Genomic DNA, 24,795 nt, shown 5'->3' with positions numbered 1-24,795 from the left:
AAGATTGACAATCCGGTACTCCAGTCTGACAGGCTGATAATTAATAAGTCTGGATCTTTCCAGTGTTAAAGGGGTTGTCTCATCTTAGACATTACTGGCATATCGCTAAGATATGCCACCAACGTCAGGTGTGGGACCCACACCTATCTTCAGAACGGGACCACCAAAGAGAGAGGAGAGCAGTTGCCCATGTGTGGCCGCACTCCCTTCATTTCTATGGGACTGCCGAAAATAGCCGTGCTCTGACTTGGCTATCTCTGTCAGTCCCATAGGAATGAGTGGAGCAGCAGCCTTGCTTTCATGGTGCGCTCTCCATTCATTTCTATAGGACATCCGTAAATAGCCAAACACGCTTGCTCAGCTATTTTCGGAACTCCCACTAAAGTGAATGCGCGGCTGCCCTCCTCCACTTTCAGGAGCCTGTTCTGTGACCTGCACAGATTGAAGTCCCGGATTACATATTTTGCACACCTTAAAAAGGGGCACATCTCCAAAATGGTTTGAATAAAATGGGATTTACACTCTTAGAAATACATGAGATAAACCTTATTTTTGAAAGTTATTATTAAAGGGGTTTTCCAGGCCTCTGATACTGATGACCTATTCTCAGGATGGGTCTACTCGTTAATATGCTATCAGTGAGGGTCTGACGCCCAGCACCGATCAGCTGGTCCCTGCAGCCTCTGGAACGAACAATGTGAATGGAGAGGGAAGCACAGCTCCGTTCTAAGTGTAGTGGCCGTGCTGGGTTACTGCACTTTAGCTCCCATTGAAGTGAATGGAAGCTAAGCTGCAGTAACCTGGCATGACCACTACACTTAGAACAGAGCTGTGCTTCCCTCTCCATTCACATTGTTAGTTCCAGAGGCTGCAGGGAACAGCTGATCATTTGCGTGCGGGGTGTCGGGCCCTCACCAATCTTATTTTAAAGGTGTTTTCCAGGCTTTTAATATTGATGACCTATTCTCAGGATGCATTAGCCACCCACACATGTCCGAGCATCGGTTCAGCTTGAAAAAGGGCACCTATTAAAAGGGCCTGAAACGTTGCACTGACGTCTATTGATAATCACTGATGTTGAAATAAATTAAATAAAAGAAGCAATAATCCAAAGAAATACATTGGTGTGCTGTCTTCAACCATAAATATAAAACAGTTAAATACCGATCCCCAGGTGGAGGGGGATCAACCCGGGGACGTGCACCCACAAAAGCCATCAGGACGAGTGCTGTGACCACAACTGTTTCACTATCCTCAGTATAGGTCATAAATATCAGATTGGCGGGGGTCCGACATTCGCCACCCCGGCTGATCAGCTGTATGAAGGGAAGACACACGAGCAGGAAGAGAGACAGGAGACGTCATGGCACGTGCCTTCTCTTCATGCAGCTGATCAGTGGGGGTGCCAGGTGTCGGACCCCCATCGATCGGATATTGATGACTTATCCTGAGGATAGGTCATCAATATTAAAAGCCTGGAAAACCACTTTAATGACCCAACTTGAGAATAGAGGATCAGTATCAGGGGCCTGGAAAACCCATTTACACGTAAATGGCTTTCAACCCTTTTCCTGTCCCTGAACATTGCCAAAAGACTTTTAAAACAAGTACATCACCATTATTTTTCCATCTTTATGAACGGTCAGAAAAACGGATCCTGTACATCAGTTATGCACATTTGGCATCCATTTAAGCCATTTCCGTCTGAGATTTTTTTTTTTTCTGTTCTTCTGACTGATCAGAAGAACAGAAAAATAAGGGTTACGTGAACTGTCCCTTACAACTACCTTGCATTATTTCTCTGTACTGACGGGTATTTCCCTAGAGAAGAAGCTGGGCAGGACAAGTTCTCCTCCTGCAGATCCTGCCCACTGTTCATGTAATAAGCATGGGAGTAATCTGTGTATATAAAATCCCCGTAGATATAAAAATAATTTTATTTGAAGGGATAACATTGAATAGTGATCTAACAATTACGTAATTGTTTAGTCTTATCCGGTTTCTATTTCTTATATGGCAGTTTTTATATGAAGTATTTTTTCTTTTAGGTGAAAATCATGACTGACCACGATCTTTTAGCCGTGGCTTGTGAGCAGTTTCTTGGAAAAAATGTCCATGAGATTAAGAATGTTGTCCTGCAAACCCTGGAAGGCCATTTGCGATCTATTCTTGGTAAATAAATGCTTCAAAAAGGTTTTTGTCTGTTTCTTGTTGTAGGGGGCTCAACTGAGTATTGTGAAACCATCCAAGTAAAAATGTATACATTTTGATCAAAATTGTTAAACCTACAAGAAATATGTCCCGTTCACACTGTGCAGTAGAAAACCATGTATTCACATGCAGTTTTTGCAGTGCGGTAATGATGCATCTGCCTAATGCGTCATTATTGCCCAGTGTGGATGTATCCTTAAAGAGACACTGCCATCTTTTTTATCTCACATAATAAAAACCTGTGAAGTCACTCCATGTATTCTACTTCCAGTCTTGACTCTTTAAAGGGCATCTCTCAGCAGATTTGTACCTATGACACTGACTGACCTGTTACATGTGCGCTTGGCAGCTGAAGACATCTGTGTTGGCCGCATGTTCATATGTGCTCGCATCGCTGAGAAAAATTGTGTTTTAATATATGCAAATGAGCCTCTAGGAGCAACAGGGGCGTTGCCGCTACACCTAGAGTCTCTGCCCTCTCTATGCAACTGCTGCGCCCTCTGCACTTTGACAGGACCAGGCAGTGAAAATGTCATCATCACACCTGGCCCTGTCAATCAAAGTGGAGAGGACATGACGGTGGCATTTTGCAGAAGACAGGGTCTCTTAAAGGGGTTATCCAACACTTATAATGACCTCCAAAATGCCCGGGACCCTCATACAGGTTATACTTACTCCGGCACCCACGTCGCTCCTGATCCCAGCACGGCTGCTGCGCGGATCAAAACATCCAGTGAGTGAGCAGCCAATAGCAAGCCGCGATGGGAACGAGCGTCCCAAACATTGTGGGTGATGCTTGGGAGGCTCATCCCCGTTGCGGCCTGCTATTGGCTGCTCCCCTCGTCACCGGATGTTTTCATCCGTGCGATGTGGAGATGCAGCAGCGACCGTGTGAGGATCAAGAGCGATGTGGGTGTCGGGGAGCAGGGTAAGTATAATCTGTATGAGGTGCCCAGGTGCCATAGGTTGGGTAACCCCTTTAAGCCTGACATATTCACCAGTAATTTACGCCAGAAAACCAGCGTAAATTATAACTGAAATTTTAGTTTGTGGTACATGGACAGTAAAAGATGTATTGAGTAGCCTCCACTTCTTAAAAAATGTGGTACTTCGTATTTTAGCTGACTTCTCAAAGGGTCCCTGAGTTGTCGGAAAACTTCTGATATGTAATAGAGACATCAAAAGTTATGATCAGTGGGGGTCTGAGTGCTGATCTCACCCCCCCTTCCCCCACACCACCACCACCACCACCAACTAGAATAAGGAGAAAGATGCGCTCGCATATCTCTCTGTCTCACTGCAGGAGAGGAAGTGACTCAGACTCAGTAGAAAGCCTATAGGCTCATCTCGATTCTGTGTCTTGCTACGAGGAGAGAGAGTGCGATATTCTCCTTGTTCTAGCTGTTGTCATGGGCTCAGCACTCAGACCCCCAACTATGAAAATCTTCGATTTGTCTCTGAAAAATCAACATTTTTCTGAAAAGTCAGTGACTCTTTAAAGGGTGTTGTGCCGTAAAAATATTCCAAGTTTTTCAAACTATAGCCACCGAGTTTTTCAGCAAACTGTGCTGAAGTCCGCTCCCTCTGTAACCGCTTCTCCATTGCCTGCGGCATGTAAGGGGATAAAGAGCCGAGCTGTTGGGGCAGGAGCGCATGCCAGAGCCAATCCCTGCTCTCCGCTGCATGGGAGAACTGTGCAGCACCGTAAGAAGGCAGTGGCCCGGCCTAAGGCCCCTTAGTGACTGCCGTTAAAAGTGTATTGGAGGTCTCTAAGGGGTTAAGGAAATGGTGTAGAATCCTATTTTTATGTATTATTTTTCTTCTGTAATGTGGATCTTGATATGCAGAAAGCCGCCCTTATGACTAGTTTCTCAGACTGTCATACTGTTTTATACTTTTTCTGTTATTTAGAAAGCGTTCACGCGACAGTATCCAAATTGCAGATCTGCAAAATACAGATGCGACCATGTGCATCCCGAAAAAATGCCTGTTGTCCACAAAACTGTCTATTTGCGGCACAGCACATGGATCATATCCGTGAACTGTCAGCTTTTTTGCTGCCCCATAGAAATGAATGGGTCCATGTGCGATTTGCAAACAAATCTGGATCTGACCGCTCCCTTAGTGGTATTCATTGCACTGTGTAGGCCTCTGTAATCTGTAGGTACTGTAGTCTGACTGCAGTGTGTGTCTTCTCATTCAGGTACACTGACAGTGGAACAAATTTATCAGGACAGGGATCAGTTTGCAAAACTGGTTCGTGAAGTGGCAGCTCCTGATGTCGGCCGCATGGGTATCGAAATCCTGAGCTTTACCATTAAGGTAAGTGTTTAAATGGAATCGGTCACCACCATTATGCATTTTTTTTTTATGTTTAACATGAAAACTTGATTTAAAACAATAGCTCATTTTCTGATTTAATATTCCTTTTAAGGAACCTACCACTAGGAATTCATTGATAAACCAAGCACAACACCTTGTGGGCGAGCTCAGCTGAATGTAAAGATTTTTTTACTTGGGGCTCATGCACATGAATGTACTTTATTTTTTTATTTCCCCTCCCCCCCTTGTGTCCGTTCTGTTTTTTTGCAGCCCATACGCGGAACCAGTCACTTAAATGGGGCTGCAAAATTACTCTGTGTGCATCCCTTTTCCGTATGTCCGTTCCACAAAAAAATAGAAAAAAAATAGAACATGTCCTAATATTGTCCACATTACTGACAAGGATAGGGCTGTTCTATTAGGTGCCAGCTGTTCCGTTCTGCAAAATACGGAATGCACACGGCCGGTGTCCGTGTTTTGCAGATCTGCAATTTACTGACCAAAAACATCCAATGGTTGTGTGCATGAGCCCTTAGTGATCGGCTTCATTTTGGAGTAAGAGTTTTTTTAAATTATGTGCAAATGAGCAGTTAAGTGCACTGAGGGCGGGCCTATGCCACTCTATGCACCCTTGCTCCGCTTGCTTTCTCTTCTAGCCTCTCCTACATTGTGACAGGGCCAGGTGAAATGACTGTGCAGGAACCTGACCCTGTCGATCAAGAAGTAGACGAAGGGGCAGACAGTGGAAGCAGGAGGAGCCAGGGTGCACAGATTGGTTTGGGCCTGCCATCGGTGCACACAACTGCTCATTTGCTTATGGATTAAAAGTACTTTTGATCCAGAATGAAGCAACAGATGAGTGAAAGTGAAAGGTATCATTACATTCAGATGATCTAGCCCTAAAAGACATTGTGCCTGGTTTATCAGTGAATTTCCCGGTGAAAAATTCCCTTTACGAAAGGGACTTGTGTATGTAAATTTATTTTATCTCGGTTCATTACTCTGTGTAGTTCAATTTTCCCCCCTGCACAAAAGTGCCTCCTGTAAGAAATGGCACTTTGAGTCCTCCTTGCATTGAATGCTGTCTGTATTTTGCATTTGCCTTATATCCCAATGCCTATGTAATTCCCATAATGCATGTTGTGCTCCTGCAGGACGTGTACGACAAGGTTGAGTATTTAAGCTCTCTGGGTAAGACTCAAACAGCTGTTGTGCGGAGAGATGCTGATATTGGCGTTGCAGAAGCAGAACGAGATGCAGGCATTAGGGTACGTAATCCACCAGAGGATTTGAAGTGCTTAAAATACTATATGTGGCTTTCTGGCCCTGCAGAGTAATTGAATTTGTTATTTCATTTGCCTAACAGGAGGCCATGGCCAAGAAAGAAATGCTTGATATCAAATATCTATCCGATACTAAAATGGCAGATTCCAAACGGGCGTTTGAACTGCAGAAAGCGGCCTTCAGCCAAGAAGTGAACACCAAGGTGAGCTGGAAAGGAGAGGGTGGGGGTGTACTAAGCATGACACTTGGCACGGTGTAAGAGACATTTTAAAGGCTGTGTATACCATACCTTTTGTGGCCAATTTTCTTTTTCATTATTATTGCATTGTACTCATTTTGAGCTAAAAATTTCTTTTTCAATTGGTCTTTATTAAAAATATGGAGCCCTTTTTTCTATACAGAGCCGAGATGCTCTAGTAGCAGCCTATGGATTTTCTCTTTTTTTCAGTCAGTTGGGAGCTAACAATCTCTGCTCTGACATTATAAACACTCATTATAACTCAGTTATTCTCTTACTGATAAGTGTTTATGACCTCTCAGTAGTTTAGAGATAAGGTTTTATTAGATGACCCACACAAAGTGAAAGTATCAGTCTCACAGTTAGAAAAACAGTTAACCCTTTGTGACAGAATGGCTCGACATTTTTAATAAAGGCCAATTGAAAATATGATTTTTAGCCAAAAATGAGTAAAATGCAATCAAACTAAAATTGTCTCCAAAGGTGTGCATAGCCTTTAAGAGTTGTATGAGCAAAGAAGTGTTCATAATGTCACTCGGGGGAATAAACAGATTTCTGTAAGGGGGAATTTATCTTGAGGGGAAGCCCACTGTGCATTGCGTCTGCACAGGCATAATTGCACCAAATTTATCAAACGTCACATGGTATGTGATAAAATTGACTCGTCTTTAAAGGGCTTCTGTCACCCCACTAAAGTCATGATTTTTTTTTGGGCTCCTTAAATTCCTTATACTGCGATATATCAATATATAATGCTCTTACTCATTTTCGTTCAGTAGTTTCTTCTAAAAACAGACTTTTATAATATGTAAATTACCTGTCTACCAGCAAGTAGGGCGGCTACTTGCTGGTAGCAGCCGCATCCTCCTTTCATAATGACGCCCCCTCCTCATGTTGATTGACAGGGCCAGCGAACGCGCTCGTCCTCTGACTGGCCCTGTCTGCGTTTTAAATCTCGCGCCTTCGCCGTACCGGTCTTCAGTCGGCGCAGGCGCACTGAGAGGAGGACGCTCGCTTGGCCGCTCCATCCTCAATGCGCCGATGACGTCACGTCTACACCCGGCGCAGGCGCACTGAGGAAGGAGCGGCCGAGCGAGCATCCTCCTATCCAGTGCGCCTGTGCCGACTGAAGACCGGTACGGCGAAGGCGCGAGATTTAAAACGGAGACAAGGCCAGTCAGAGGACGAGCGCGTTCGCTGGCCCTGTCAATCAACATGAGGAGGGGGCGTCATTATGAAAGGAGGATGCGGCTGCTACCAGCAAGTAGCCGCCCTACTTTCTGGTAGAGAGGTAATTTACATATTATAAAAGTCACTTTTTAGAAGAAACTATTGAACGAAAATGAGTAAGAGCATTATATATTGATATATCGCAGTATAAGGAATTTAAGGAGCCAAAAAAAAAATAATGACTTTAGTGGGGTGACAGAAGCCCTTTAAAGGGCATCTGTCAGCAGATTTTTACCTGTGAAACTGGCGGACCTGTGCACTTGGCAGCTGAAGGGATATGTTCATATGTGCCCGCATTGCTGAGAAAAATTATGTTTTAATATGTGCAAATTAGCCTCTAGGAGCAACAGGGGTGTTGCTCCTTAAAATTTAAATCTGAAGAGAGCTGTTCAGTGAAGCTCTGCCTCCAGTGCACTTAAAGGAGCAGAATCTGGTAGAATATAAGTGGATTTTTGGTGAGTGTTTCCCTTTAACATACCTAACCACACCCATTTTCAAAAGTGACGAGAGAGACAAACCAATTTATATTAGCCCCATGCACACGACCGTATACATATTTTGGACTGATCTGCAAAATACAGGCCTCTTCCGTGTGCTTTCCACATTTTTCTCTCGCCCATCATTAGAAATGGCTATTCTTCTCCGCTGTGCGGACCAGAATAGGACTGCAATTTGTGGACTGGACATACGGATGCTGCAGGCCCTCCACTAGGCATACACAGTGCAGGAAGTTTTCCTAGAGCCCATCATGGGCCGGATTCTCCTGGCAAGTTCTTTGTGTACATAAGACATTATTCCAGAGGGTGAGCACGTTATGTAGACAGATTATTAAGTTTGTGAGCCACCATTTGCTCTATAAAGTGTGTGCACACAGTGTATTGTAAAGATATTACCTAAACTATGCTGACACCTTCACCCCCCTGCTGTGTAGAAAGCGGAAGCCCAGCTGGCCTACGAGTTGCAGGCAGCCAAGGAACAGCAGAAGATTCGACAAGAAGAAATTGAGATTGAGGTAGTGCAACGGAAGAAACAGATTGATATTGAGGAGAAAGAAGTAGTCCGCACGGACAAGGAGCTGATTGCCACTGTGAGGAGACCAGCAGAGGCCGAGGCTTACAGAATGCAGCAGATTGCCGAAGGAGAGAAGTGAGTGTCTATTTTACATATTGAATTTCTGTCTATACCCAACGTTGCAGCATCCAGAACCAGATTGTTGGGGCATAGAGACGCACATAAAGATTGTGTCTCATCACAACAGCCCTATTGTCACATATAGACATCATAAAGGGGGGATCTTCCACTCTGGAGTCGGGAGCTGCTAACCTAGAGATACTACTCTTCCACTGGACAACCCTACACATTCATCCATTCATTAATTTCAATGGCCCGCATATAATACAACGTTTCCTCTGCAGCGGTCACAGCTTTCAGGACGTTTATACCCGATTGCCAGCAAAAGCAATGTCTGATTTAACGTCCATGCAGCTTTTTTGCTGAAGTGTTGTCTTCAAGGGTTCACTTTCTGTCTGCCTGTTTTTATTTTTTTTATTTTAGATTTTAGTTTTAGTTTTTTTTAACCATGCCATGTTGGTAGGAGTGTAAGCTCTACCATTATTAATAGTTGGAATTGGTCGTGATCAGACTGATTTTTGCTTAAATATGTTTGATTTCGGGGGGGGGGGGGGGGGGGGGGGTTGCGTGGCCAACTGCCGACATGGCCGGACGCGTTTGAGCGCTGCTCCAACTCCCGCTGATTATCCTGAGCTATCCTAGCTATTACAATACTACCTGACATCCCCGGGGAGTGCCCCGACATATCCTGTGGCAGCAGGACTGCACCATGAGTCCCAGTAAAGCCCAAGCTGCGGCGGAACGCCTCAAGGAATACTTACTGGTAAGATAGAGGAGGTGAGGGTTGATTTGGGACTTCTGCGCCATGATGTGCAGCAGCTAAGAGAGAGGAGAGGGTCTCTGAGCTGGAGGACAACACGAGACTACTGCCGGACAAGATTACAGATGTGGAACGTGCAGTGGACTCTCTGAAACAAAAATGCGACGATTTGGAGAATCGTGCACGGCGCAATAATGTGAGAATCCAAGGGATGCCTGAGAGATCGCAGGGTGCCGATCCAGCAGCCTTCCTGGAGGGTTGGTTTAAATCCATTTTCCCCGAGGCAGTGAAGAGAGCTCACAGGGTGCCGATCAGGGCACCACCTCCGGGCGCGCCTCCTAGACCCAATTAAGCGGGCTCGCCTGCTTAATTGGAGAGACAGGGATCTCATACTTGCACAAGCCAGGATAAAGCAAACCATAACCTTGGGATCTGCAAATATATCCCTATATCCTGATTTTTTTCGGCAGATCTACAGAAAGAGAGCGACCTTTGTCAGCATTAAGAAACGTCTACGTGACTGTAACATCCAGTACTCCATGGCCTATCCGGCTCGCCTGAGAGTGGTCGACGGCGGGCAATCACTTTTCTTCTCTAGTCCCAGAGAAGCTGAAGACTGGCTCTCTATGAGGCCAAGAAGATCACCTCCCAGATGAACTGCATCGCGGTTTCCAAAGGGTCATGCTTGCCGTTTTACCTCCGGGACTGTTATAGTTATAGGCGCAGTATCCTGCCTAGCGCCACTGGCATGCAATCTGAATGGTATCACTTATTGTTCTTATGTTTAAATGGTTCATAGGCACTGTCTTATGGGATATAGCCTTGCATTTTGTCACTACTTAATATGCTACTGCGGGGGTGGATGCTCCACTACCTGTCTCAGTTTTCCACCTATCTACACTGGGCAGGTCCCCCGAGCATATGGCCACTATAGTTAACTACTTGTTCACGGTTCTATGTTTAAGAATCTGGGTACCTTTGTACTGCTTTCAGTTATGTTCTATTGTTGAGAATTGGTATGAACATGCAACTATCATGGGGCTTGGGGCTTGCAGCTTGCATTACTTGTATGGTGGATCACGACTTAGTAGTGAGTTATTATCTCATACTGTTAATTGAGCCAAATGGCGACCATTAAGGTAATGTCCTGGAACGTGAGGGGGCTAGGAGGCCCTAGGAAACGTATGGCGGTATTTGCGCATATACGAAAGTATGTTCCTCACGTTCTAGGATTGCAAGAAACACACTTAACAAAAGACACAGGAGGGAGAGTTAATAAGCCCTGGGTGCAATGGGTGGAGAATGCATATGGAACTACATACTCTAGGGGAGTGTCACTGTTAATCCATCGTACAGTCAGATGGGAACCACACCAGGTTGTGTCTGACCCGGAGGGCAGATATATTTTTGCCTATGCACACGCCAACGGTATCCCCTATGTTGTGTTGAACCTGTATAATCCTCCACCAGCTAACCTTTCATTGTTACAGGCAGCGGCGGGTTTTGCAGCCCAGTTTCCTGCAGCGAGGGTCATATGTATGGGCGATTTCAACATGGTGCTGGACAAATCTTTAGACAGATTCCATAATCCATCACAGAACGCTAGTGTTAGATCGTCTGGCACCATCTTGGCGAGATTTGTATCTGAGATAGGATGGCTGGATATGTGGAGGGAAAAAAAAACAGCCCATTTGGTATATTCTTGCTTCACCCCCTCCAAGGGGGCACTCTCGAGGATAGACTACATGTTTGGTACAGTGAATACTCATATGTCATTGCTAGGGATCGACCGATTATCGGTTTGGCCGATATTATCGGCCGATATTGAGGATTTTGAACGTTATCGGTATCTGCATCTATTTTGCCGATATACCGATAACGTATTGGGAACACAGAACGCGCTGCTCTCAGCGCGTTCTGTGTTCCCTCCGCAGCACAGGGGAGAAGGAAGCAGTGTCTCCTCCCCCTGTGATGCTGCTGGCGTTGCCGCCAATGACAGGACGGAAGACAAGAGGAGGGGAGGGGCTGTGGCTGCTGCGCCACCAATGAAGATGAGTCTTTCATTAATTCAAATACAGGAGGCGGGAGCTGGCTGCAGAATCACATAGCCGGCTCCCGGCCTCTATGAACGGCAGCTGCGGTCCGCGGTAGTTAACCTCTTAGGTGCCGCGGATCGCAGCTACCGCTCATAGAGGTCGGGAGCCGGCTATGTGATTCTGCAGCCAGCTCCCGCCTCCTGTATGTGAAAGAGAGGTATCTTCATTGGTGGCGCAGTGCGCCCCCCCCCCCCCTCAAGCAGTGCGCCCCCCACCCCAATAGTAAAAACATTGGTGGCGCAGTGCAACCCCCCCCCCCCCCCCCTCAAGCCCCCTAGTATTAGTCATTGGTGGCGCAGTGCGCCCCCCCCAGTTCTAATCATTGGTGGCAGTGGCCACAGGATCCCCTGCTCCTCCGATCGGAGCCCCAGCAGTGTAAGCCTGGGGCTCCGATCGGTTACCATGGCAGCCAGGACGCTATTGAAGCCCTGGCTGCCATAGTCAGCTCCATGCTGCTGTGTGCACAGAGCACAGGGCAGCAGGGAGAGTGCGAGATCCTATTCACTCTGATAGAGATCTATCAGGGTGAATGGGACAAGGGTTCTAGTCCCTAAGGGGGCTAAAAGTTAGTAAAAAAAAAAAAAAACACAAAAATATTAAGTATAAATGAAAAAGATTTACAAAAAAAATAAAATAATACACGTTAACAATAAACATTAATTTTCAGCAGATTTGTGTAGGAAATTTATTTTTTTTCCTCAAAAATAAAAATACCCAGAATATCGGTATAAATTATCGGCTATCGGCCTGAAAGTTGACAAATTATCGGTATCGGCCCTAAAAAATCAATATCGGTTGATCCCTAGTCATTGCAAGACATACATTATGGTGCGCAGGGTCCTTCATGCGCCTATTATAGCGCTGTCCGATACGTCGGACATGAACCTGCGTACAACTAAGAGGCGCATTCACCCGTTTTGGCTGTCGTTAATGGGTATAAATGACCGTGTCCCAGATCAACTTCGGGTGTTTTTGGAGATTGAGTGGATAATAACGTTTCTCTACTGTGGGATACCTTGAAGGCCTTTCTGCGTGGCTGTCTTCAGTCCTCTATTTCATATATAAAAAGGTCTACGCAACGTAGAGAAGAGGAATTGGAGGAGCTCTGCAGGAATGCAGAAAGAACATATATTTCTGACCCAACAGAGGCTAATAGGGTAGATTGGATGTTAAAAGGGAGATCGTATATGGACCATCTTAAAGAGAAAGGGGATCGTAAACTTTTATTCCTGCAGCAGCAGTCGTTTGAACAGGGTAATAAAACTGGGAAAGTATTAGCGCAGGTAGTAAACAGAAATAATAGGACCCCCCTGTACTACGCATTGCTAGCGTCACTGGTGATGTGATAGATGAGCCAGCAGGGATTTTAGATAGATTTAATGAGTTCTATCGAGATCTGTACAGATCTGTGGCTCAGTATACTGACGTCGAATTGAGGGAGTATATGCAGGAGGTGACACATCCCCAATTGGCAGTCCCAGATAGGGGGCTCCTGGATGAGGAAATTACACTTGAGGAGATTGAGGAGGCTGTCAAACGGCTAGCCTCGGGCAAATCCCCAGGTCCGGATGGGATCCCGCTGGAGGTCTATTCGAAATACATAGACATACTTACTCCTCAGCTGCTTAAAGTGTATTCTAAATCCCTGGAGAGTGGTTTCCTCCCTGATTCATTATATGACGCCTCTATTGTTATACTGTTAAAACCGGAAAAAACACTTTGGAGTGTGGGTCGTATCGCCCCATATCCTTATTAAATTTGGATTATAAAATACTAACAAAAATTTTAGCGGACAGGTTAAATAAGGTAATAACTTCCATAATACATGAAAACCAGTCGGGCTTCATCCCAGGCCGTTCCACTTCCAGCAACATACGGAGAGCGCAGGTTGTCACGCAAAAAGGCTACGCAGGCAATAAAAGATTGGCTCTAGCGGCCTTAGATATGGCCAAAGTCTTTGACTCAGTTGAGTGGCCCTATTTATTGCAAGCTTTAGAAAGCTTTGGCCCTGTATTTATACGGTGGATTTCTGTAATATATGCTAAACCTACTGCTAATATTTTAGTTAATGGGTCTTTATCTCCGACATTTCCATTGAACAGGGGAACTAGTCAGGGGTGCCCATTATCTCCCCTATTATTTGCGGTAGCAATAGAACATCTGGCACTTAGAGTCCGGCGAGACCCGCTGATTAAAGGGGTCTCCTTGGGTAATAAGGAAGAGAGGATTGGTCTCTATGCAGATTACCTAATTGTTTATATGGATGAGGTAGAATCAACGTTGCCGAGGGTAATAGACATTATTGAGCACTTTGGTTTCTACTCAGGTCTCCGTATTAACTGGACCAAGTCGGCCCTTATGCCCTTGTGGTCTGCAGGATGGCCTTCTGTATTCCACAACCTCATGGTAGTTGATCAATTCAAATACTTGGGGGTCATCATTACAAGGGACCCATGCCTTTCTCTTGACCGAAACATAATTCCCTTAGAGGCTCATTTTGTAGACAAATTTAGGTCCTGGAAAACCTTACCGTTGTCCGTCATGGGAGGCTAAATTTGATCAAAATGATACTACTGCCTAAAGCCTTGTATCTACTTGAACACGCGTGTACCCCAGTCCCCAAAAACCTTTGAAGGCCTCCTTTGTGTGGGGGAAAGAGAGAAGGAAACTGGCACTTTGGGACCCTGCAAAGGAGCTGGCAACAGAGAGGGGCAGCCCTTCCAGATTTACTCCTGTACTTTTTAGCCGGGCAATTGAGGTACTTGGCACCGTGGGTTTCACGTGTAGAGCTCCCTAACTCAGAGTACTACCTACAATATCATCTGCAGCTCTCTAGTTTGTGGCCTGTATTGGAAGACCTAACAGTAATCTCTGGGCATCCACTGCCTATCCATAAGTTAGCACATCAGGTCTGGAAGGCTGCAAAGCTCCAACAGTATGCTGACCTTCCGGATGAGATGACACTATGGGATAATCCAACACTACCTATGCTGATGCAGTGTGAGGGGAAGGGTATTTGGCAAGGGTATGGAGTACTCACGCTGAAAGACCTCTAGGAGAAGGGGATTCTGTTCTCCTTTACTCAGCTTCAAACGAAGGTGGGTGTGGTGTGCCCTCACTTTTTTAGATACTTGCAGCTGCGACACACACTTCAATCACAACTGAGATCCTTGAAGAAATCCATTTCAAAATACCCTCTCATCGGCATTTTGAAAAGCCAGAGCCCTAGGGGCATGATATCGGCCTTATCACCTCTTGAATATCAAAATGAGCTCAAGCTCTCTGCTGGCGGAGACTAGATGGAGGGAGTGCATCCCAAACCTCACTACAGAAGAATGGAATGAGGCATTAGAAGCTCCGTCAGGGGTATCACCCTCCCTTAACAATAGACTTATTCAGTTATTTATACTTCACAGGAGCTACCTCACTCCGGTCAGGCTATATAAGATGGGCAGGTTGACGCATAGCGGGTGCCACAGGTGTGCACAACCAGGTGCGGGCTTTTGGCATCTGATATGGAAATGTACCAATGTTCAGAACTACTGGAGAGATGTAGTGTCAGTACTATCCTCTATGATTCCCAAAAAGTGCCTCCTGGGAGTAATTGATGACTAGGCGCTAACACACCATAACTGTATTTTTCTGAGAGAGACTCTCTTCATGGCTAGGAAGGCAGTTGCTCTCAGATGGATGGCAGAGAGACCGCCTACAGTCGCTCAATGGAAAGCCTTAGTAAACCAAATAATTCCCTGGGAAAAAAATTATGTTCTCCCATAGAAAATGTCCTCAGAAATTTGAGAAGGTTTGGGGATCATGGTGTTCATCGCCATTGACAGTATCTTCGGTACATATGCATTCTATAGAATGAACCTTTTCGGAACGTATGCACCCTGTAGTCAACACAAAATAACGTTGCAGCGTTTCCTGCTGTTAAATTTCCTTTATTGCTATTAGTCATTACTGTGAAATGATAGTGTAGTCTGAAGTGATCTATATGTGATGTGTCTGAGCTTGTAATTTATCAGTATAATGTATGTAATATGCCAATCTTCGCTTGTTATATTTCAATAAAACGAGTTCTAAAAAAGTTTGATTTCCATAGGGTAAAGCAAGTGCTAATTGCTCAAGCAGAGGCCGAGAAAATCCGTAAAGTTGGAGAAGCTGAAGCTTCGGTTATTGAAGCTATTGGAAAAGCAGAAGCTGAGAGGATGAAGTTGAAAGCGGGTGCTTACCAACATTATGGAGAGGCAGCTAAAATGGCTCTCGTTTTGGAGTGTCTGCCTGAGGTAACCACTCACTTAATGAAGTCTCCTTAAGGTCATTTCACACTGGCAGATATTCTGCCTGGTAACAAGCGCTGATCGCCGATAATATTGTCGATTAGCGCTTGTTACCAGCATTTAGTTGCTCCAGTTAACTTTAGTATAGGGAAGAATGATGCGTATCACGATCTTTCATCCCCAGACAGTTTACTGGCGAATGCTGATTTTTGGCGGCACATTGAAAGATGCGATCACCCAGCAATCAAACCATTTGCTTATTTTTGGGGTGATTGGCAGCATGTTTACACAGGGCAATAACTTGGAACAAATTTTGTTCTCAATCTTGGGTCTTGTAAAAGTCCCTAAAGGGCCCTTTACACAGGCCAAGAATCTGTCAGATAATCGCTAATATAGGAACGCTCAATAGCGGTGATCTGGCAGTGTAAAGGGACGAAACACTCGTTCATCAGGTAATAGATCATTTGTTCAGACACAATAATTGTTGTTTTCTGGCCATCTAAACACGCTCTGCTGCCGACAACCAATGAGTCAGTATAGGGACGAGCGATGGCATTAGCGATTGCTCCTCCCCATACTGTGAAGCAGATCACTGCGTGTAAATGCAGCGGTCTCCTCCACTGACTAGTAGGCAATTGCTGCGAGGGAATCGTTCCTTTCTGGCAATCCTCTGCTATTTTGTCCTGTCTAAAGGGACTTTAAGTCTGGTTTCACATGGGCGTTGCACGCGCGTGAGAAAAATCGGCATGTTTGGTACCTAAACCTGAACTTCTCACAGAAGTTCGGGTTTTTGGTTAGGTGTTGTGTAGATTGTATTATTTTCCCTTATAACCTGGTTACAAGGGAAAATAATAGCATTCTTAATACAGAATGCATAGTACAATAGGGCTGGAGGGGTTAAAAAAAATTAATAAAAATTTATGTAACTCCCCTTAATCCACTTGTTCGCGGAGCCCGGCTTCTCTTCTGTCTTCTTCTTTGAGGAATAGGACCTTTGATGACGTCACTGCGCTCATCACCATGTCAAGTTTGTGACTGACAGACTTGCCCATGTGAGTGTCCATACAGATATAGCTGTCAGTCACCTGTTAGAACCCCTCCCTGGACTCCTAAGTATAGAACGGGCAGAGATTTTAATGAATAAATTACAAGTTATACTTTTCCGACAAGACTATATATCAATCTGCTCAGCAACTCCTGCCCTCTTACTTAAAGGGGTATTCCAGTTGTGAGAAGTTATCCTCTACACAAAGAGAAGGGTATAAATATTAGATTGGTGTAGGTCCTACCACTGGGACCCCAATTGATCACAGGAACGGTGACCCCGAATCCTGAAATGAATGAAACAGCAGATCGAGCATGTGCAGTGCAGCTCCATTCATCTCTAAGGGCTCTTTCACACCTGCGTTATTTTCTTCCGGCATAGAGTTCCGTCGTCGGGGCTCTATGCCGGAAGAATCCTGATCAGGATTATCCTAATGCATTCTGAATGGAGAGAAATCCGTTCAGGATGCATCAGGATGTCTTCAGTTCCGGAACGGAACGTTTTTTGGCCGGAGAAAATACCGCAGCATGCTGCGCTTTTTGCTCCGGCCAAAAATCCGGAACACTTGCCGCAAGGCCGGATCCGGAATTAATGCCCATTGGAAGGCATTGATCCGGATCCGGCCTTAAGCTAAACATCGTTTCGGCGCATTGCCGGAGCCGACATTTAGCTTTTTCTGAATGGTTACCATGGCTGCCGGGACGCTAAAGTCCTGACAGCCATGGTAAAGTGTAGCGGGGAGCGGGGGAGCAGCATACTTACCGTCCGTGCGGCTCCCCGGGCGCTCCAGAGTGACGTCAGGGCGCCCCAAGCGCATGGATCATGTGATCGCATGGATCACGTCATCCATGCGCATGGGGCGCTCTGACGTCATTCTGGAGCGCCCCGGGAGCCGCACGGACTGTAAGTATACTGCTCCCCCGCTCCCCGCTCCTACTATGGCAACCAGGACTTTAATAGCGTCCTGGGTGCCATAGTAACACTGAACGCATTTGGAAGACGGTTCCGTCTTCAAATGCTTTCAGTACACTTGCGTTTTTCCGGATCCGGCGGGCACCTCCGGCAACGGAAGTGCATGCCGGATCCCAACAACGCAAGTGTGAAAGAGGCCTTAGGGAGTTCTGGAGATAGACAAATGCTGACTGTCTCCGGACCCCCATAGAGATGAATGAAGCGGCAGAAAGCATGCCTCAACTGCTGCTCCGTTCATTTTGGGGTGTGCAAAGGGGTACATAGTTCCTGTTCTCGTGATCGGTAGCTGTCGCAGTGGCATGCTGGTGGATCAAACTGTGTGTTCATTGCATTAGTGTCCCTTTTAGAGTCCATAGCAAATTATTAAAATGTTCACCTGGTGCATATGGGAATTATTTTACAGCAGAAAATCCAAAGAAATTCTTAGAATTTGTTGCAGATCTGTGAAAATCTGCGGCGTCTCCGGATCAAACTCTGCATTTGTTTTATATTGATTTTTTTTACGTTGCGTGTGGATATTTCTCTCATCCACTTTTCTGCTACTATAAAATGCTTCAGATTTTCCACTCACATTTCTGCAGCAGAAAATCCAAGTATATACATTTCATGTGGGCGCAGCCTAGAGGAATGGTGCTGGGATCATAAGCATAGTTTATTGTGGTCCATCTTTGAACTGGACCAAAAGCTGGATGCCCTTAGTGTAGGGTACTCGCTGGGAATCCAGTTCTTACACCGCCAGATTCTGGAGTTTTAGCCATTCATTCTGACGTTGCTTTATTCTGCACAGTTGTTGAAGTTCACGCTCTTCTTCTCCTCATTCCTCACAGATCGCTGCCAAAGTGTCTGCTCCTTTGGCCAAAGTGGATGAAATTCTCATTCTCAGTGGAGACAATAGTAAAATAACCGGCGAAATGAATCGTCTCTTGGCGGAAGTTCCTGCTTCGGTTCAGGCTCTCACTGGAGTAGATCTGATGAAGGTGAGCGGACTGCTGCACTCTACGAACAAAAACAGCGCAAAATGCCATTTGGTAAATGGCATATACAGGGGAAACTACATGAGTGACTTTAGGCAGGTCATACTAGACCTTTTAGAAGGCACCACCTGGCAATGAATTTTGAATGTCAATTTTAAAAATTTAGGAAGGAATTCTGGAATCAAAAAGCTGCATAATAGGGTTTTGTAGCATTTTGGCCTGATTTGTGCAAACTGCAACATTTAGCATTTTTACACCACTGTAGTTTTGAGAAGTAAATGGGAAAGTGTTCGTGTTTAGCCTCTAGAGATTAAGCCAGATTATGGGAACACAAACTCCTGACTTTAGCAATCTCTTTATGATAAGTCACCCCTTTTTTGAAAGCTGTGCTCCCTTCAAAGGTCCTGCACATTTTTCTGTTGCGGAGTTTCCCTTTGCTTGGAATCTGGTGCAACACACATGATAAAACAAATAAAATCAAAAGTACTGTATGTCTCTTAGGGCTCATGCACACGGCCGTGCCCGTATTGCGGCCCGCAAACAGCGGGTCTGCAATACACGGGCAAAGGCCGTGTGCACCCCGCATCACTGATGCGGACCCATTCACTTGAATGGGTCCACAATCCGGGAGGTCTGGTGCATAACGGAGGCACGGAAGCACTACGGAGTGCTTCACTGGGGTTCCTCTCCGTGCCTCTGCAACACAAAAAAATAGAACATGTTCTATTTTTTTGTCGTGCGGACGGATCACAGACTCATTTAACCCCTTAAGGACGCATGACGTACCGGTACGGCATGTTTCCCGAGTCCTTAAGGACCCATGACGTACCGGTACGTCATGTGTTGTTCCGATCACTGCCGTGCGGCTGGCAGTGATCGGAACCCGGTGCCTGCTCAAATCATTGAGCAGGCACCTCGGCTAAATGCGCGGGGGGGTCCCGTGACCCCCCCATGTCGGCGATCGCAACAAACCGCAGGTCAATTCAGACCTGCGGTTTGTTGCGCTTTCTGCAGTTTCTGATCGCTGCGGTCCCTGACCGCGGCGATCAGAAACTTTACTGTGGCAAAAATATATATTTATCACCCCCCCTGCACCTCTGAACGATTTTAGCCCGGTGGGAGGTGCAGGGGGGGGAGATGCGGGCGGTGGGGGCGGTGCGGGAGGCGGGCGGTGCGGCAGGCGGGATCGCGATCCCCCGCCCGCCTCCTATTGAATAATCGTTGGTGTAGAGTGGGTATACCAGGGTGCCAGCAAGTGCTGGCACCCTGGTATAAACGGCTGACATCGGTGATGCGATGTCAGCCGTTTAACCCTTTCCATACAGCGGTCCGTACGGACCGCTGTATGGAAAAGGTTAACAGCTCAGGGAGCTCCCTCCCTCTCCGATCGGGGGGCTGCTGTGCCTTTGCAGCCCCCCGATGGAGAGGGAGAGAGCCCCCAGACAGCCCCCCGACAGATCCCCTCCTCACCCTTCCCCGTCTGCGAAGTTCTGAGCAGACGGGGAAGGTTCCCATGGCAACAGGACGCCTCTCAGGCGTCCTGCTGTCCATGGTGCTGAACAGATCTATGCTGAAAGCATAGATCTGTTCAGTGTAAGTAAAATACAGTGCAGTACCCTATATAGAGTACAGTACTGTATTATACAGACATCAGACCCACTGGATCTTCAAGAACCAAGTGGGTCTGGGTCAAAAAAAAAGTAAAAAAAGTGAAAAAAAAGTAAAAATAAAAAAACACATTTATCACTGATTAAAAATGAAAAAAATTAAATTCCCTACACATGTTTGGTATCGCCGCGTCCGTAACGACCTGATCTATAAAACGGTCATGTTACTTTACCCGAACGGTGAACGCCATAAAAATAAAAAATAAAAAACTATGATGAAATTGAAATTTTGCCCACCTTACTTCCCAAAAAAGGTAATAAAAGTGATCAAAAAAGTCGCATGTACGCCAAAATTGTAACAATCAAATCGTCATCTCATCCCGCAAAAAATGAGACCCTACTTAAGATAATCGCCCAAAAACTGAAAAAATTATGGCTCTTAGACTATGGAAACACTAAAACATGATTTTTTTGGTTTCAAAAATGAAATCATTGTTTAGAACTTACATAAATTAAAAAAAAGTATACATATTAGGTATCGCCGCGTCCGTATCGACCGGCTCTATAAAAATATCACATGAACTAACCCCTCAGGTGACCACCGTAAAAAAATAAAAATAAAAACGGTGTAAAAAAAGCAATTTTTTGTCATCTTACGTCACAAAAAGTGTAATAGCAAGCGATCAAAAAGTCATATGCACCCCAAAATAGTGCCAATCAAACCATCATCTCATCCCGCAAAAAATGAGACCCTACTTAAGATAATCGCCCAAAAACTGAAAAAATTATGGCTCTTAGACTATGGAGACACAAAAACTTTTTTTTTGTTTTAAAAATGAAATCATTGGGTAAAACTTACATAAATTAAAAAAATTGTATACATATTAGGTATCGCCGCGTCCGTGACAACCTGCTCTATGAAATTACCACATGATCTAACCTGTCAGATGAATGTTGTAAATAACAAAAAAAAAAAACGGTGCCAAAAAAGCTAATTCTTGTTACCTTGCCGCACAAAAAGTGTAATATAGAGCGACCAAAAATCATATGTACCCTAAACTAGTACCAACAATACTGCCACCCTATCCCGTAGTTTCTAAAATGGGGTCACTTTTCTGGAGTTTCTACTCTAGGGGTGCATCAGGGGGGCTTCAAATGGGACAAAAACAGTCCAGCAAAACCTGCCTTCCAAAAACCGTATGGCATTCCTTTCCTTCTGCGCCCTGCCGTGTGCCCGTACAGCGGTTTACGACCACATATGGGGTGTTTCTGTAAACTACAGAATCAGGGCCATAAATAATGAGTTTTGTTTGGCTGTTAACCCTTGCTTTGTAACTGGAAAAAAAATATTAAAATGGAAAATCTGCCAAAAAAGTGAAATTTTGAAATTGTATCTCTATTTTCCATTAAATCTTGTGCAACACCTAAAGGGTTAACAAAGTTTGTAAAATCAGTTTTGAATACCTTGAGGGGTGTAGTTTCTTAGATGGGGTCACTTTTATGGAGTTTCTACTCTAGGGGTGCATCAGGGGGGCTTCAAATGGGACATGGTGTCAAAAAACCAGTCCAGCAAAATCTGTCTTCCAAAAACCAAACGGCGCACCTTTCACTCTACGCCCCGCTGTGTGGCCGTACAGTAGTTTACGGCCACATATGGGGTGTTTCTGTAAACGGCAGAGTCAGGGCAATAAAGATACAGTCTTGTTTGGCTGTTAACCCTTGCTTTGTTAGTGGAAAAAATGGGTTAAAATGGAAAATTAGGCAAAAAAATGAAATTCTCAAATTTCATCCCCATTTGCCAATAACTCTTGTGCAACACCTAAAGGGTTAACGAAGTTTGTAAAATCTGTTTTGAATACCTTGAGGGGTGTAGTTTCTTAGATGAGGTCATTTTTGGGTGGTTTCTATTATGTAAGCCTCGCAAAGTGACTTCAGACCTGAACTGGTCCCTAAAAATTGAGTTTTTGTAAATTTCTGAAAAATTTCAAGATTTGCTTCTAAACTTCTAAGCCTTATAACATCCCCAAAAAATAAAATATCATTCCCAAAACAATTCAAACATGAAGTAGACATATGGGGAATGTAAAGTCATCACAATTTTTGGGGGTATTACTATGTATTACAGAAGAAGAGAAACTGAAACTTTGAAATTTTCAAATTTTTCAAATTTTTTGGTAAATTAGGTATTATTTTGAGCAAAAAAAAAAATTTTTTTGACTTCATTTTACCAGTGTCATGAAGTACAATATGTGACGAAAAAACAATCTCAGAACGGCCTGGATAAGTCAAAGCGTTTTAAAGTTATCAGCACTTAAAGTGACACTGGTCAGATTTGCAAAAAATGGCCAAGTCCTTAAGGTGAAATAGGGCTGAGTCCTTAAGGGGTTAAGTTGAATGGGTCTGGATTCGTCTGGAATCCGCACAGTTGTTGGCCGTGCATTGGGGATCGCAAATTGCGGTGCCCAATGCACGGAACGGCCGAGTGCATGAGTCCTTCTTCTTTGGTATTGCTTCGGCACTTGATTTGCTTATGATGCAGGAGGTCTCCTGGTTTCCACTGATGGTATCTTGTGACATGTCAGAGCAATTCTACCTAAAATTAACGCAGATTGTTGACGATTTCTTCCCCTACACCCCCAACTCTTCTCTGCTCTCCCATTTTCCTAGCTGAATAAGGGTTATTTTTAAAGAGGACCAGTGTCTGTTTTAGCAACTGCTTGCATCCCCCTTGTAATAGCAGCTCTGAACCTTCTATTCTTATCACTATTGTACAATTCCTTTATTATTCCTTCTAGAATTTATGTATTAATAGCAGTTTGCAATGAAAGTCAAGATTGGTGTTACTAGTTGGAGGGGTGTCGCTATAGTCGGACACTCACAGTTGGCATTGATTGGATAGTGTCAGACTGTGCAGGGACACACCCCCAACTGGTAACACCCAGCTGGGCCTTCATTACAAGCTGCTATTAAAGGGCTTCTGTCATCAGGAACATGGTTATTAAACTGGTTGACTTTAGACATGTGCTAATATCAGCTGAAGCTAACAGGCTTTGTCCCTTCTTTCTGAGTGCCTCCGTTTTTGGGGAAAATGAACTTTTATTTTATGCAAATGAGCCTCTAGGTGCAATGGGAGAGTTGCCCCTACTCCTAGAGTCTCCGTTCTCCCTCCTCTGGCCACGCCCTCATCATGTTGATTGACAGGGTGAAGCAGGATGATGTGAACAATCAATAGGATGAGGGTATGGCCAGAGGAGGGAGAACAGCGCCTCTAGGAGTAGGGGATGATCCTGTATCCTATTGTTCTATACTTACACTTTTTGTATGTTTCTTTTTACCATTCCACAGATCCCACTGATCCAGAAAGCCACAGGAATCATGGCATAGGGAAGAGTGCAAGTGGCCCGCCCTTCATTCACTTGAGCAAATGCCTTCAATGCTTCGGGACTCTGTTTTATACAGAAAAGACAGTTTCAGTTACATTTTTAAACATCTGGTGCCTTACAATTCAGGACCAGAACCACAAGTTGTCATATCATTTAAGTTTTTCGGTTCTTTTTTTTTTTTTTTGTCAAAATATTTTTTTTTAGCAGAATCATTTTATGTGTTGTTGTGGTGATTTACTTTGTTTCTATACAATCAGTTTGCTCGGCAGAGTTCAGGTATGGCTGGAGTCACTGCCCTCTGTGCCTTCAGAGTCCTCACCCTCTGGTGTATCCGGTCAGTGCTGCCAAAATGCTGTTTTTTTTTTAAATGTAGGGACTTCAGCCACCGACATACACAAGTGCACGGCACTGATCCCTGGCACCTGCCGCTATATGCGTGTAATTGGGCAGCTAGCCCACTTGTCTCTCCTGAGATCTGTCATCACATTGGATATGCCTGGCCTTGATTGCAGATGTATGAAATGCATGTAACATCGGCCCATTCACAAACATTGGCGCACATGTGTGCAGCACCCCTTAACTTTGCGCTATTGCTCCCTTAAGATGGCATTCTTAGTATTAACTTCTTAAATGTAAGTGTAACTACATCTATCCATTGCTGTTTTTTTCAGGTTCAGTGCATTTTTCATACAGTTTGTACATCTGAAGCGTAAAGCTGCCACTCATTTACTATGACCTGGCAAGTCTGCATTATTGTTATGAGGCTTTTAGTGGTAGAGTGGCATTTACTACATGGCTGATACCCTCATATGAAGCCCATATGATGTTGCCTACCCCAAATGTGAAAACGCCGTAGGAAGTGTCAATAATCTGCTTATCCACTTATTACACATTTCTCAGCAGCTGCCATTGAATATTTTCAATTTGTCTTTAAGGGACATCTGTCAGCAGATTTGTACCCATGACCGGTTACATGTGCACTTGGCAGGTGAAGACATCTGTGTTGGTTCCATCTGCAAATGAGCCTCTAGGAGCAACGGGGGCATTGCCATTACACCAAGAAACCCCACCCCCGTTACTCCTAGAGGCTCATTTGCATATAATAAAACTTTCTTTTTCTCAGCACTGCGGGCACATATGAACGTGGGACCAACACAGATGCCTCCAGCTGCCAAGCGCACATGTAACAGGTCAGCCATAGGGACAAATCTGCTGACAGATGCCCTTTAATGATGAACCTCTGTAATGTCACCACAATGAGG

At 44.9% G+C, this 24,795-nt stretch overlaps 1 protein-coding gene across 3 annotated transcripts in view; it reads left to right on the top strand.

The window, feature by feature from the left end:
• FLOT2 (flotillin 2) overlaps positions 1-24,063 on the top strand; it is a 66,461-nt gene extending 42,398 nt beyond the window's left edge. For all 3 annotated transcript variants that reach the window (XM_040423410.1, XM_040423409.1, XM_040423411.1), the window contains 8 exons: positions 2,049-2,172; positions 4,415-4,533; positions 5,688-5,801; positions 5,900-6,019; positions 8,217-8,431; positions 15,375-15,558; positions 18,397-18,546; positions 23,496-24,063. In XM_040423410.1, coding sequence (XP_040279344.1) covers positions 2,049-2,172; positions 4,415-4,533; positions 5,688-5,801; positions 5,900-6,019; positions 8,217-8,431; positions 15,375-15,558; positions 18,397-18,546; positions 23,496-23,534 — 1,065 coding nt within the window. In that variant the 3' untranslated portion in view covers positions 23,535-24,063. The remainder of the gene's footprint in view (positions 1-2,048; positions 2,173-4,414; positions 4,534-5,687; positions 5,802-5,899; positions 6,020-8,216; positions 8,432-15,374; positions 15,559-18,396; positions 18,547-23,495) is intronic.
• Positions 24,064-24,795: the final 732 nt, after the last annotated feature.

This window comes from Bufo bufo, chromosome 3, assembly GCF_905171765.1.
Source record: "Bufo bufo chromosome 3, aBufBuf1.1, whole genome shotgun sequence".
NCBI classification, from domain to species: domain Eukaryota; kingdom Metazoa; phylum Chordata; class Amphibia; order Anura; family Bufonidae; genus Bufo; species Bufo bufo.
The sequence above is the reverse complement of the archived record's forward strand: the minus strand, read 5'-3'. Positions and strand labels throughout refer to the sequence as shown.